Raw genomic sequence first — 16702 nt, 5'->3', positions numbered from 1 at the left:
TATTAAAGACGTAAGAAAAAAAAATTATGTCTGAAATGACGCCATTCCACTTAAACTTTGTGGAACGGCGTTGTTTTGGTATGGGGTCTTCTTCTTCCCTAACATTCTTTCATTTCTCGATCTCATCTACAACTCTCTCTCTCTCTCAGTAGAATCACGTCACTAGTGGAATAGACGCCGATCGAGAACCGCCTCGACCGGTTTCCTCCTCCCCATCGACCAGTTACGGTCAATTGCTCCTCCAGTTTTTCAGTCGTTGGTCGGTGTCAATTTTACCCAAAAACCACGCCAATGACGTCGGTTTTCACCCCTAGAGTGTAGAGTCAAGATTTGAATTTAGAATCTTTGTTTTGATACTATGTGAAATCACTATTTATTCCAAAATTTTAAGATGATGAAAAATATAGATTTAATTATTTATATCATATTCTTAACAAAATTATAGAGTTAGAATTGAAACGATTCAACTGAATGGATTTAGATTGACGCATGATATACAACTTGATCTTTAAGACTGGCAACTTTTATTATAGTAAAAAAATCTAATATAAATTAGATTAAAATATCCTGACTCGTTTAAATTTAATAGGTTAAATTAGAGTAAAGTCGAAAATATTCAAGGGATATATATACACCTCTCATTTGGGATCGCATCCTAGTTCTACCGCATTGTCCCATACTTGAGGCAGGGGGTGGCCGTGCCATACCATTTAAAAAAACATGGGAACTTTGGCAATAGACAAGAGTTTAGTCAAAATTAATCCAAGTGACATATTGAAGGTATTTGTGTCTAATTTAATTCTCACTCAAAAATTTTATGTTCAGTCAATTATGCGTACTTTTTGTGCACTTTACTAATATGATTGGTGGCGTCACTTTTTTAATATAAAATAATTTATTTGACCAATCACATCGGTGGAGTGCACAAAGAATACGTAAAAGTGATTATACATAACACAACTCATTTTCATTACACCAAGAACCCAGATAGAGAAGAAAACTTGTTGAGAATATAAAGGGATCAACAAAACATAAAGTATCAAGCATTTCCGAAGAAGACTAATTCTCACACTCTTAAACATTATACAGGACAATAATCATATTCCATAACCTCAAACAAAAATTTTGTAATCTCATCAAGAATATTACTAAATTCATTTACTAAATCCATTTTTCAGACAGGAATGACCGTTTGCCGTCTCCTCCCATGCCTGGTGAGAAAGAATCTTCCGCTTGAAAATGATCTCTTCATTGCAGTAGGACTCGTTACCATATGCAAGACCCTGCTTTTACTGCTAGACTTCTCGTCGACTCCTGCTGCTAGTTGCTTCGATGAGCTAGAATCACCAACGCAATCTTCCACTACTACTTGAACATCTTCATGATCTTCATCCATGCACAATATATCAGCTACGGAAGGACGGCTTTGGCACAAAAGATCCATGGAAAACGATCTTCTAACATGCTGATATCCTCCATCTCTAATCTCAATAATTGTCTCTCTCTCTTCTGAGTTGCCCAAATCACTAAAAGCATGTACTGAGGTCTTTGGAGCTGTATCACCATGCACCATTTCTTCATCCCTAACATAGCTTTCCAAGTCTTGGGCAAGGGCTACATTTTCATTTGCCTGTTGGGTTCCCGGCAAAGTTTCATTACTCGAAGGTATGTCGGTCACTGGTGCAGGCAAAGGAAGCGGCGTACCGCCAAAAGATATTATATTAGCACGGCATAAAGGGCAATTCGAGTGGGATTTGAGCCAGGTATCAATGCATGGGAGATGGAAAGCATGACTACACTTTGGTAAGAGCCTTATGCTCTCATCTTCTTCAAACTCACTGAGACAAACAGAGCAATCAGTGCCTTCAACCAACCCTTCGCCATTCTTATACTTGCATACTGTGATAGACTTTATAAGAGCTTCATCCAAGCCAGCAGTTACAACATGCCATGGTTCATGGAGAGAATGGCTCTGATTGTCTTCCGATTCTTCACTCAAGTCATGATCGTCTCTTCTAGCCGAGTCCCCATTGCCACAGTACTTGGATATAATGGTGTAGTAACTTATAAGAAGGAAAGCACTTGCCAAAATGCTAATGATTGCAATAACAAGAGGAGAGAAATTTGGGCCAGAATTCCCATCTGGAAATTCAAAGGGAGGTGGAGGAGGATAGACGATGTAGCACCACTGTGGACAGTATAAAGTACAGAAGCCTTGAGAACAGTCTTTGCTGCCCATATATGGTATCCAAGTTTTTGGGTTGTCTAGAGTCGCCATTACTGATTTTAATAAAAAGACTAGAGAGTTTTAAGCTATTAAGAACATCATGCTTCTCTTTCCTCCTGCTAAGATCATGAATATTTTGAGAACAGAAAGTGGTATTTGAAGAGGTGGGGAATGAAATCATTCAAAGCAGTAGCACACGACCTTCATACTACAGACTGGAATCCCAAATTCTAGAAATCATGCAAGGAATGTGAGTAATAATCGTGTATTGTAATTGTGAAATGAAAATGGGATAACCAAACTATTACCTGAACACGAGTTTAGATTGGATAGTTCCTGTTTGGTTCGTGAGAATTTCTTCCCAATAATTGATATAAAGCAGATGAGCGCAACAGAAAACACTGCTGATTTTGTAGATTAGCAGTGATGGGAAGGCAAGAATAACAAGCAAAGGGAAAGAAAGCTCCTACAATGTAAGTTTCTATGAAGAGACAAGATAGGGTGGAAAAGTTGCCAGAGGGGCTTGGATAGAAAACAAGGACCGCAACATTAGGGAGAGCTCGAAGGTCTTCTTTTTCTTCTTCTTCTTTTTCTTTTTCTTTTTCTTTCTTTTTCTTGTTCATGATCTCTTTTTCTTTCATTTGGCTCTCTGCTTTCGAGATAATGGTTTGTTGACTAAGGTGTTGTTGGCGGTTGGGCGAGTCATTAAAGTAATCAAAATCAATTGTTTTTTTTCTTTTTTATTTTTCAAGCCAGTTAAAGTGAGAATCTCAAAAATATTTTACGCGTATAAACTGTAGAAAGCTTACATTGACTTGCATCTTTGTACCATACAAACTGAGTGAAGAAGACTACTCTAAATTCTCAAAATTTTTATATAAAAATTTAATAAATAATTAAACTTTTTAATATTAAAATAAAAATTATATTAAAAAATTATATTTAACAATATTTTATTTAACTTTTAACAAAACATCTCATCTCATCTTATCTCATCTGAACTGTCTATCCAAATAAGTGTTTCTTTTTTCTCTCTTTTTTTCTTTTTTTTTTTTGGGAACCTCGAGTATATGTTCTATCAGCAAAGCTTCTCTCTCATACATATACTAAGCAAAACTAAAGTATGTCGTATTTATGAGAGAGAGAAAAAAAAATTGCAAAAGATTTGGAAAGAATATATTGACAACACTTTTGACATTGTTATTCAAGAAAATGTAATGATCTATTGTCTTCTCGATGCATCCAATTGCAACTGTCTTGGCCTGATCAGTTTATGGCCAATAGATTTTGCTTGATGGAGCATAGGTTTTGTTGGCCACTTTACCTTGCAATTATGTCTTCTTCTTTTTTCCTTAGAATTATATTATTTACAACTCAATGTATAGATATACTATTTATTATGAGATTTATTACCATCACAAAAACAAAAGACAAAATACGAATTTTTTTATGTTAGTTGATGTGAAATATCTTAATTTACATCAATAATATATTGAGTGTGTCAAGAAATAGATTTGCAGATAAATTTTTATTTTTTTTTCTTTCATTGATAGTTGGTTCCAAATTAACATTAAGCCAGCAACCAAACTCAATCATAAAGCAAGGAATCTAATCTCATGAAAGTGGTGGTTTAGTTACACAAAATTAAACCATCATATCTCATCTCATCACATCATTATAACTCTCTCAAACTTTTTCACAAAATATAATAAATAATTAAATTTTTTCAAATTCAAAACAAAAAATTATAATAATATTTTATTTAATTTTTATTAAAACATCTCATATCATCTCATTTCATCTGAACTTAACGAAGCTAAGACAAGAAGATATTAATATCAAGCCTACACGAATACCATAATGTTCTGTCATTATATTGCTAACCCAAGTCTCCAATAGAATGCTTTCTTTTCAGAGAGGCTGTAGCAAAAAACTTTTAAGGATAGTAATTTTGTCAAATATAAGAGTGGTACTTTCTCTAACAAAGCAATTCCTCAATACTTTTACGCTTTCAATCTCCAAAGACACGCCAATACTACACATGACTTCTTTCATTATAACAATTGATTACAGATTAAAGGAGGACTTACCACAAGGACCTCACCTAAATCTTCAAACTTGGTCCATTCTCCCAGACAATTTTCTAAGACAGGGAACATCAGAATGTGAACCCATTTTCTTTCTCTTCCTTTAATATGCTTTTGCCAATGACTGCTTGGCTAACATTTCCCCTACACCAAAGAATATCTAGTTGCTTTTGAGAGAAGCATAAGATTCCAATCAACTCAAAATGAATCTGATTTATAAAATATACAATATATTTATATATATATATACACATATATAGAGAGAGAGAGTCAAATAAAAAAACGTATTTCAAAGGCTTTAATGGCATATTACTTTCTTGGTGAAGAATGTGACTATGATATATTTTTTCTTTTCTGAAAATATGGATTTGCAATCAAAAGGAAACACCAATCAGTTGACTGGTATCAAAGGGAAGGATGAAGTTGTGGATTCTAACATTCACAAATATGCCGTCTCTTTAAAAAAAAAAAATAGAGAAATCGTAGATATATTCACCATATCTCTCAAATGTATGTTCTGCAAAAAAAGAAAAAGAAATCACCAAATTGATTAGTGTTACAATTAGGAAGGTTCATAATCCCAAGGTGTTGGCCAGCCTTGATTTTGGGTATCACTCCATTCAAAGTCTAAGGTTTAACACTTCGTAGGTGTAAACAATCTTTTGGGGTCATATCTCTGGAGAAAAGCTATCGATTTAATCAGTTTTATATAGGAAAACTTTTGAGGGTGCAGTGTACAAGACCAGGATCTGAACGGCATTGCCTTGGAGAAGTTTCCGAACATAAAAATAAATAAAAACAATTAGGAAGGTTTATGGTAAATATGTGGCTAAGATGAAACATATTTGTTTGTTTGCTTGTTGGTTTAGTCTTTCGGAGCTGCCCCTTGCAGGTTTATTTCTCAGCTGTAACAGAGTGATGTGGAATATCCAACAGCAAAAAACTCGAAGGCTTAAACCTTGATGTTCAGGTTCTGTCGCTCTTCGCCACAAACAACAGTAAAGAACAAAACTGAATAGAACAAAATAATACAAGTAAATCACAGCTATATTATTTAGGGAGCAGTTGGATACTCCATAAACAAGAAGTCGTTTTTAAGAATATCCCAAGATCAAATACACCTATTTTAGTGAACTGACTAAAGGAAAAATGGCATGGAGACAAAATCCTGACAAAACCAGATCACATGCAATACCCACCAGAGGGGGACAGGTAATTATCACTAAAATTTCAATTAGCTTTTACAAATCAATGAATTATACCTATAATAGGCATCGGTGTCTGTCCCCACCTTTTGAAATTTTCCAGCTAATGATTTTAGTAACTAGCGAAAATTCATTGTCTTTACGCCTCAGGCATCCTTCCACACATGTTTACTAGCATTATGCTATCCCTAATACATCACCCATCTTCGTCGATTATGTGTCTTAGATTTCTCAGCTTATAAAGTTTATAGAAATGTCAATTTTTGCTGCACACAATCTCACCAGTTAGGCCAATTCCTAGATTTCCTGTAATTTTCTCCTTACCCAGGGATTAATAAAAATGAAAATATTAAATATACTTAAAAAAAACTTATAAAAAATTTATTTATTCACATATCAGTTATTGTTACATTAAAAATCATAAAATTTAAAATTAAAAAATAGAATGTTAAAATAAAGAGTCTTATAAATAAAAATATAACTAAAATTATAGGTAGATATATTAATACTAAAAAAAGAAACAAAGAGTGTCCTAAATAGGCTAGTTTGTCAGTTTGCCTATTTGTCCGAATTGAACATCAAGAAATTATGTCACTGGAGACATAATATCCCCACATTTTCTGATAGAGAGATATCATAAACACCAGCCCTTCTAAAGTAATGGCGATCAATAATTTATATCGAAATGACAGCAGCTCATATCAATTTAAACAGTCATACCTCCCGACCATGAATTTGTGACAGCTCCGCTCCATTCAATGCCCACAAACAAAACCCTAATATTACCCCTCCCAACCACCTATTCATATCAACTGCATCTCCAACCTACCAATTTGATCTGGAAAAATAATTTGTACATGCAACTATTTTTTAAATGAAATTTATACATTTTAAAACTAATTACCCTTATTACGAGAAAACAAGCCAGTGGTAATCACTTCCTTCCGGTTACAAAAGTTGGAACTTGGATGAACTCGAATACAGTCTAAAATGGACACATGAAGGCACTGGTCCAAGGGCGGCAGTGGTCCAGATAATGTGTTTTTGCTAATGAAAGTTTTGAGACCATTTTTACCAGTGATCAACAGCTTGACTAGACTTTTTTTTTCCCTTCTTTGATCTAGTTTTTGTTGGACTGGTAGATGGTGTTAGAGATGCTTCTCCTCTCGCATATGCTTTACATAGCCAAGAAAGTTTCAGGAACAGTATATAAAATAAAATGACAGGGCATAGTTCGGCACTTGAGTATCTTAAAATTTTGTGAATAGCGCATATATTTTATTGGTTTTTGAGAAATGAGAAATAAAAATATTATAAAATTTAAAAATTATTTTTTATATTATTTTTGTTTTGAAATTTTGTAAAAATCGTATTAATTTTTATGTTTAAATAATGATTAGGTAATGATTAGATAAAAAGTTTAAAATTTAAAATTGAAAAGTATTTTGTGTTTGGGTGATGTTTTAAAGTGAAATTATGAAAATTTTATAGAAAAATTAGAATTATATGTGTGTCCAAACAAGCATATGATACGGTATTAGAATACATTTCCTCACTACAAGTACATTGTCACCATATTGTGGCCAAGAACTATCATTCACCAACTAACCACTTAAAAGGTTATTAATACTAACAGATGAAGTGGATAAACATTTAAGAGGCAAATCTGAAGATCATATGTGACCGTTACAATGGCCTTAAAAAAAACCATATATAATATATATAATTTTCTTAACAATGAAAAAAAAAAGTTTGATGGATGAAAAAACTTGAGGCTTATAGTGAGAGAAATAAATGTAGGCCTGTGTACCCCTAGGATTACTCAATGGTGATTGATGCATAAACCTTAAATTACCCGATAGGCCTGCAACCCGATGTGTCCAAGCCAAGTTTGGACCCGATCCGACCCGAAACTTTTATCAAAAGGCGCCAACCCAACCCGGTCCGACCCGATCGATTCGGGTCGGGCCATAACCGTCATCTCTGTCTGCAAACTCTGCCCAAACTTCCTCATTCCTCCTCCAAGATGTTGGGATTATTCGGCCTTTCCTCCTCGACTCAACAATTGATTTGAAGTCATCTTCTTTGAGATTACGAAAAAGAAAAAAAATAATACAATTTTAACATCATTGTCATCATGCTTTCCTCCATTTTCCCACTAAACAAACACAGATAAAACCAACATAAATCAGGAAACATAAAAATATTTCCTAAATGCCAAAAAGAAAAAAACTTACAAGATCTGATGAAATAGAAGTGCGACCTGAAGCAATCCCATTCTTGATTCTTCATAACACAAAATAAACAGCCCAAAAACCCAAATAGATACCAAAAAGTTCTCCAGCCCAAAATCAGAAATTTGTACTCAGTTATCATTTGTTGCTTTTTCACTCCACTACGATGCATAGCTTTAAAAAGCTTGAGTCCGAGGAGAAAAGCGAATGAAAGTCTCAAAAATAAATATAAAACAAATATTTTAAGTATATAATACACCGAATTTTTTTAAGAGGGCCAAAGGAGTGGATCGTTGGTTTACAATCTGGCAGGAATCTGTCAGCTTGCTGTGGCGAGGGTCGCATTTTGTCATCATGGACGACGGCTCAAAGGTGCTAGATCTGACTCCAAGAACCATAGCATACCTCCCATCAAGACTGCACAAAAGAAGCAACAAGGGTTCAAGCTCTACGAGAGGAGTAACAACCTCAAGAACAGCCTCATGATCAACACCTTGATTCCTAACTTTTCTCACAATCCAGACCCAGCAGAGAGTAACGGAAGCGAGAAAATAGAGAGGGGCTTCGCTTTTTCACTACAATAGATTTTGAGTCGGGTTCCGTTTGATATTAGTCGGATTGGATGGATGTCGAAACCGACATTTACTCAACCCGACTTTAGCGGGTTCGACTCATTTGGATTGTGCAGGTTGTGCGGCCCAACGGGTATTTTGCACAGGCCTATTACCCAACGTGCACTTGCAAGAAACTCCTTAACAAAAATCTTTGCAACTCCGAGATTAGTCGAAACTTTGTTCTCAAACAACTTGTGCCAATATAAAAAGATATATGAAATATATTACACAACATTAATTGAAAATTTATTTTGTTTGAATTCATATGGATAATAATCAAAATTATAAGACTCGTTTCTTATGTCCCTCTCCCACTTTAAACCTTAGAGTTGGATAAGATTTATAGGGAATCTATCAATAAAATAAAAAATAATCTCACCATCATCAAACGAAGAAAACTGATCTGTTGAGAAACTAACCATCTTATGTTGTCTTGTTCTTATGATGTTAATTTAAAGAAGATATGACAAGAATTTCAATCCACAACACCACTCGTGCTACTAAATGTAATCAGATTGAAGAAAGAAATACCAAGAAATAGTCAATCTTATTTTGAGGCAACAAAAAATAAAGTACAGAACAAATGAACAATCTCATGACTCATGAGAATAAGTCAAACATACAAGAAATCAATCTACAAGACAGCCAAAAACCACATATATGCATATGAGAAAGCATACCTAAAGTAACTTACAAGTAAAAAAACCATTAAGAAAGTAAATAATATAATAAACAAAAAATGGATCAAAACATTGGAATTGGTTTAATCTCAAACGTCTTATTCTTCTGGTATAGTGAAGAACCTGTAATAATGCATGCCGCAAATTTTATTTAGTAAAACGTACAAATATTATCCTATTGAAATAAAGAGCTCCCAGGATGTATATAATAGAAAACATCAAACTATAGAGACGGGACGAGGAAAAAGAACACAATTAAATGAAACCTATAAAGCTGTCGGACCAAAAAAGATGGTACGCTGCCATCCATACATGAAGAGAATTAAACATAATGACTTAAGTCTAACAGCGATCTCACAATCTTCATAACACCAAACATTGCTAAAAACGTACTCAGAGAATAATATCAACATGTAACACCAGAAAAGAGCTTTCTTTGAGCAATAATAGTAGAAAAAATAAATTTCTACCTATAAATCTGGAATAAAGCAGGAATTGTATGTTAGAACACTGACACGATCAAGAAGATACGGGTGGGAAAAAATGATGAAAAAGGTAACTGTTACTATACAGTACTCAAAATTATAATAGAAAAGAATCATGAAGGCGGAAAATATACAGACCAAAGATAAGACCTTCCATCACTTTCACGGGCAGTACAGCCAAATATTGGAGCTCAGCCAGGTTACTCTAAACAAGTAACCCAAGCATAAAGATGACGAAAGGATGTCTATGGATCTACAGCTCTTCCTGTTGACCCTCAGATAAGTCTTCTTCCTTTTCAATTCCAGCTTCATTAACATTCTTTTCACTGAATTTCAGACGAAGTGGTCTGCCCATCAGTTCCTGCAAGAGGAGTCATGAAGGACTCACGTATTAGTATGATTCCAGATTCATTTGCAAAGATAACTTCGGATGATAATTCGGCGGGGAAATAAACATATGCTCAGATGACAAATAAAATCTCCGTCCCTCCCTCACTCCATCGCTGATGGAATGATGTTCTTCAATGAATAAGTTCAAGCCAGAAGAATAAGATTCATAGATGCAGAAAGGAACTTGCAAAGCTCAAAGTGCATGTCTTTCTAAGTCACTACGGATGGATATGTGGACGACACAATTGTTGACCCTCCTCCCTCCCACTAGACACAGTCAACAGGCTTAGGTTTTTCTAAACCCAACAGGAAAGCTATAATACTAAACCCATTGCCCCTACTAAGTCAAGTTCCTACAATCACACAAATCGAGCACCATTATGGTTAAGACTAAGCATGTATTGTTAATTCAAACCCTCTACAAACCAGCCATTAGTCTGTAGACCCAAACACGAATTATCAATTTTCTCAATTACTTTATGTATAAATGCAATTTCTTTTGCTAAACTACATCACTAAGAAGCACAATATCTACCATATCCCTCTGTAAGCAGTAACTCTTTCTGTAGAAGGAGATGGCAACCAGCAAGGCCAAGGGTAGGTATGTAATTTACTAGGTTATCAGTAATAAAATTGTGGACCCTCATCCCCAGTACCTGTAAAAATAAGGGAAATACATAGATATGGATGTAATTTTCAATGTGTTGTTTTCCCAAGCAAAGGAAGAACAGGTACATGGAAGCAAGAAGACTAGAAAGGAAGAAATTAATCCTATGGCACCAACAGAAAGAAGTGATCAATTCAAGTTCCTATGAGCACACAAATCAAGAACAATGATGGTTAAAACTGATCATAGATTAGTAATTGGAACAAACCAGCCATTAAATTTGTAAACCCTAAGTTCCTTCAGATATCAACTCAAAACTCCCTTTGATAAACCCTTATTGCCGATGTTCTAATCATAACTCTCTAAGCTCCAATTTTTTGCCACTCCTTCATACTTTCTGATTGTTATTGTTTCCATCAGAGGCTATGAACCAATTTCATAATCTTAGTCACTGAAAACCTCCAACATTTAAAAGCAAGAATGAAAAAACTTTTATTCTGGAAAAGAAATTTTGGCAAATGACTATTAAAGAAATCTGCCTTTTTTGGAAGCATATAACACAAGCCCCCCCCCCCCCCCCCCCCCCCCCCCCCCCCCCCCCCCCCCCCCCCGCGCGCGCGCGGGGGGATCGGCACCCCAGAGAAAAAAATCCCAAAAACACATACACAAAAGTCAAAACCACCACAAAGAGAAAATGCCAAAAAAGGAAATTATTGATTAAAAATGGAATGCAGATCAGATCACAAAGGCTTAGATCATTGTCTACAATACTTGAATGTATACATTCTTTCCCTCCATGAATTACACAAATTAGAAAATAATTTATTTATACTTTTACATCATTCATTTATGTTGAGTCTTTCCTGGAGGTGGAAAGACTCAACATAAACCCACAGCAAGAAATAAAATGGAGAATTCCTTAATGACTCCTCTCACATCTTCCCAATTTAAAGAGAAACATGGACAAACAGCCTGATAGCATAACAAAACTAAAACAAAAAAGAACCATTCTGGCCCATAAAGTTAAAAAAGAACCAAAATGGGCTCTGATATTATGTTAAAGCAACCAACCTAAGAGCTTTTAACCTCATATATGGCGAGGCTTAACCTAAAGAAATCCCAAGCCCAATGAATATAAGAATAAATCTATGGAGAACTTCTACACACACAAAGTACTAAAATAAAGTTACACCAGAAATTATTGTGTAGATATAATTTAATATTACCCAATTAACCGAAACAACCACAAACCATCCAACCTGGTAATCTAAAGGGACATGTCATCCAAACTTAAGTAGAGAAAGATTATAGAACAAAGTAAAAAAGTCAACAACACGAATCATTTTCTTTCTCACCTTCCCATCCAAAGCGGAAATTGCAGCCTCTGCTTCCTCCTGTGTAGCGAAAGAGACAAAGCCATAACCGGCAGATCTCCCTAAAGGGGCATCAAAGACAACCCTGGCTGAAACTGGTTTGAAGTTTTCAGAGAACAAATCTCTAAGATGAGTAGATCTTGCTTTCCATGCAAGATTTGACACATAAATTTTATGGCGTGTCTCTCCAGCAGCGGGAGCTTCAAGACGTGGAGGAGAAGGCTTCTTGAATCTCTTTGACAACTCTATCCTTATTTTCCGACCCGATATTTCCTGCACCATAAAAGTTTGAGTTAACAGAGATTTTCCCATATGCAAGTAAAATCAGAAGGAAACATGGTCATTAGCTCATTTTTAGTCTTTGCGATCATATATCTCCACAAATATTGGATACTGGCATATATAATGTAAAGAAAATATTTTGATTAAACCATCGAGTGACTCATTTTAGTTCATTTCCCCCAATTACAAAGAAACAACCAGTTTGGATGAGTTCAAATTGATCTGTACATGTGCCACATCTGTAGCAAAATCTTTGAACTATCTCACTTGATTTCAAACTAAGCCTCCAGACTGCATAAAACGTACATTTATGGCCATGAGAAACAACGATGATAGACTACAGTCAAGGGTGCAATCTGATTCAAGTAAAGGCACTAGAAGGAAAAGATGAGCGACCAACAAAGATGGAGGAATATTAAAGATAAGTAAACAACAAAACGATAATGGTCTGAAAAATATGTTGTCTAGAGTAAAAGTAGCAGCCAAGTAGCATTCATGTGGCTACACCAATGTGGTGGCACTTGGGATATGTGACTCTCTCCCTTCTCTCTCTCAGTTATCAAGGTAAGCATTCTCGAGAAATTAATTTTCCTTTCATTGCTAGTTATGCAAGAAAATTGAACTGAAAAAACTAGATAATATAGTTCCAAAAGAACAACCTTTTAATATATAAATCACATTCCCAGAGTTACTACTAAACAGAAACTTATTTGAACAGATGAATTGGACCCACATTAAAATAAAGCAATCAACACATATTTAAGGGCACGTACACATCATTTAAAATTTCAGATTTGGGGGTTATGTTTCCCAGGGTAGTTTGGGGGTTAGGAACCGTAGCTTTTTTAATCAAGTTTTGTTAGGGAAGTGGTCAGGGTGTTATGCTTCAGAAAGTGAGAGTTATTGGAGGTTGCCGTGGATGTATGGGTGTGAATGGGGTTGGTTATAGCCTGATGTGTGGTGTGATGATATGGATTTAACGGTAGTTTATCTGGATTTTTTTGTATTCTTTGGCTTAGAAAGCTTTAGAGGCATCAAAAGAGTATGGAAGATGGGTTCCTACATGCCTCGGTGCGTTTGGAAGGAAATGAATAACATAATGTTTGAAGATCACGGATGAATATTGGAGGAGCCTAACATTTTTTTATTAATACTCTTCTCATGTGGACTGTGCCTAATGGGCAGAATCTACATGACTTTCTTGTATCTTTTTCTTCCCCTAGTGTTTCAATTTTTTACCCCATGTACTTGGGTTGTGCTTTTGTGCATTCTAAAAAATCTTTACCTATCAAAAAACGAAGAAAAGAAAGCTTCAGAGGCAGATCATTTAACTTTTTCGAATGGCTTTTACCAGTGTGATGTTGAGTTTATCTGGAAGGCACATGACTGTCCAAACAGAGACAAATTAGAATAGTAAATTGGTGTCGCGTGACTAAGAGGAGCAGGAAGATAATCAACCACCTAAGAGGTGCCCAGTGCTTTGCAGAACACTATTTTTTGAGTTATTCAAGCTCAATTGGGATAGGGTGTAGAGTGTTAGACCTCTAGGCATGTTGGAGAGGCAGGTTTGATAGCTCTCTCTTATGGAAGCTGATCCCGTTTAGTGTCATATGGTGCATATGAAGGGAAGGGGAATGACAGGACTTTCGTGGATTGTGAGAAGACGGTTGTAGAAGTCAAGGATGTTTTCTTTATAAACTTTTAAAAATTGTATGACTGCAGAATTTTGTTTTTCCTCGTCAATTTGGGATCCAATTCAGGATTTTCCATTTCTAGTTATCCGAACTTTTATTACTCTCCTTTCCTAATCACGAGTATACCGTGCATACTCCCCGTGCACTTGAAAAAATATCTTTTTGACTATTAATGAGGTTCAACTACTTATTTAAGAAGAAGGAGGAGGAGGAGGAGAAGAACAGGCTTCTGCAGTAATTAAATTTATGTCAAAATATATGACAGAGTACACATATCAACTATAAAATAAAGAGCAAACAGAACAAATATATGTGTGTATGCATATATATTGGTAGATGGAATATATACCAAAACAACTTACATAAGAGTTAAACTTATCAATCACAGCCTGTGCTTCTTCAGCAGACGCCATTGTCACGAAGGCAAAGCCTCTGCTCTTCCCATTTTTCTGCTTTATTATCTACACTTTCCAATACGTGGAATGAAAACCCATTAATCAAATTTACATTGTATCAAAATCCAAAAGTTCGAACTAGAAAATATTCAAACCCATTTGATATTCGAAGTGACACTAAAATGAAAGAAGATTTTAGAACCTCAATGTCCTTTACAGTTCCGCACTGGCCCAGGAGGTTCTTGATGTCCGTAGCAGAGAGAGACCAGGGAAGATTGACCAGGTAAAGCTTGCTCTTCGGGTTGGATCCCTCGGCTTGCTCTGCTTCCTCTTCTAACACGACTTCCTGCAGCGCAGAACATAGTTCAAAGCAGAGGTTGTTTCTTGAGGGTTTGTTGACGACGAGTGGGAGAGGAGAAAGCGGATAATTGGGAAAAAGAATGGGGATAGGAGTAAAATTACGGAGTTTTTTGCAGAGTACTTTGTTAGAGGAAAAAGGGAGTTTAAAAGAAGAAGAGCAGACTGAGAAGATAGGAAGTGCAGCTTCAATTGCCGCCATTGATTTTCTGTCGCGAAGTAGAGGGATGGAAAAGGAGGACTTTATCCGAGATGGATAAAATGGTGCTTCCTCGAGTCTCTGCTTATTTTCTTTTTTAGAGAAACGATAGAATTACAATTTTTACACTACGGGTAGCGAGAATATTGAAAAGTGTTAAAAATATTTGTGAATAATTATGAATAGAAATTAGAATGAATTTGTGGGCTTCATTGAGAGTATTTTAAATTATTTGAATATATGAAATATGTTGAGTTATTAACTTTTAGATAGTTAGTTAGAAAAGGTGTGGGTTTCATAAATATTATAATAATTTTATTTTTAGTAATAAATATTATAGTAATTTTATAATATTAATAAATATTGTAGTGATTTTATTTTATTTTTATATATAATACTGATAAATATTATAATGATTTTATTTTTAATTTATATATAATAGTGATAAATATTATAATAATTTTATTTTTAATTTATATATAATAGTGATAAATATTATAATGATTTTATTTTTATATATATAATAGTGATAAATATTATAGTAATTTTATTTTTTATTTATATATAATAGTGATTTTATTTTTTTATTTATATTTAATAATGATAAATATTATAGTGATTTTATCTTTTATTTATATATAATAGTGATAAATATTATAGTAATTTTATTTTTTATTTATATATAATAGTGATAAATATTATAATGATTTTATTTTTATATATATAATAGTGATAAATATTATAGTAATTTTATTTTTTATTTATATATTATAGTGATTTTATTTTTTATTTATATTTAATAGTGATAAATATTATAGTGATTTTATTTTTTATTTATATATAATAGTGATAAATATTATAGTAATTTTATTTTTTAATTATATATTATAGTGATTTTATTTTTTATATATATTTAATAGTGATAAATATCATAGTGATTTTATTTTTTATTTATATTTAACAATGATAAATTTCATAGTGATTTTATTTTTTATTTATATTTAATAGTGATAAATATTATAGTAATTTTATTTTTTATTTATATTTAATAGTGATAAATCTTATAGTGATTTTATTTTTTATTTATATATAATCGTGATAAATATTATAATGATTTTATTTTTTTATATATAATAGTGATAAATATTATAATGATTTTATTTATATATATATAATAGTGATAAATATTATAGTAATTTTATTTTTTATTTATATATAATAGTGATTTTATTTTTTTATTTATATTTAATAATGATAAATATTATAGTGATTTTATCTTTTATTTATATATAATAGTGATCAATATTATAGTGATTTTATTTTTTATTTATATATAATAGTGATAAATATTATAATGATTTTATTTTTATATATATAATAGTGATAAATATTATAGTAATTTTATTTTTTATTTATATATTATAGTGATTTTATTTTTTAGTTATATTTAATAGTGATAAATATTATAGTGATTTTATTTTTTATTTATATATAATAGTGATAAATATTATAGTAATTTTATTTTTTATTTATATATTATAGTGATTTTATTTTTTATATATATTTAACAGTGATAAATATCATAGTAATTTTATTTTTTATTTATATTTAACAATGATAAATATCATAGTGATTTTATTTTTTATTTATATTTAATAGTGATAAATATTATAGTAATTTTATTTTTTATTTATATTTAATAGTGATAAATCTTATAGTGATTTTATTTTTTATTTATATATAATCGTGATAAATATTATAATGATTTTATTTTTATATATATAATAGTGATAAATATTATAATGATTTTATTTTTATATATATAATAGTGATAAATATTATAGTAATTTTATTTTTTATTTATATATAATAG

At 32.8% G+C, this 16702-nt stretch overlaps 2 protein-coding genes across 2 annotated transcripts; both read right to left on the bottom strand.

The window, feature by feature from the left end:
- Positions 1–992: 992 nt before the first annotated feature.
- On the bottom strand, positions 993–2873 carry LOC121234132 (E3 ubiquitin-protein ligase Os04g0590900-like). Its single transcript, XM_041129949.1, has 2 exons — positions 2536–2873; positions 993–2457 (listed from the first exon to the last, which is right to left on the bottom strand). The coding sequence occupies exon 2, from the start codon at positions 2276–2278 to the stop codon at positions 1175–1177; it is 1104 nt and encodes a 367-aa protein (XP_040985883.1). The 5' UTR covers positions 2279–2457; positions 2536–2873; the 3' UTR covers positions 993–1174.
- Positions 2874–9461: 6588 nt separating this feature from the next.
- LOC121235475 (28 kDa ribonucleoprotein, chloroplastic-like) lies at positions 9462–14925 on the bottom strand (the record flags this gene model as incomplete). The annotated part of the gene is made up of 4 exons (XM_041131826.1): positions 9462–9893; positions 11885–12175; positions 14241–14339; positions 14476–14925. Coding segments are annotated over 4 exons (948 nt in total), but the record flags the coding sequence as incomplete, so codon positions are not given.
- Between the last annotated feature and the right edge of the window lie 1777 nt (positions 14926–16702).

This window comes from Juglans microcarpa x Juglans regia, chromosome 6D (genome assembly GCF_004785595.1).
Source record: "Juglans microcarpa x Juglans regia isolate MS1-56 chromosome 6D, Jm3101_v1.0, whole genome shotgun sequence".
In the NCBI taxonomy this organism is placed as follows: domain Eukaryota; kingdom Viridiplantae; phylum Streptophyta; class Magnoliopsida; order Fagales; family Juglandaceae; genus Juglans; species Juglans microcarpa x Juglans regia.
Note: the sequence above shows the minus strand (reverse complement) of the source record. Positions and strands in the feature narration are given on the sequence as shown.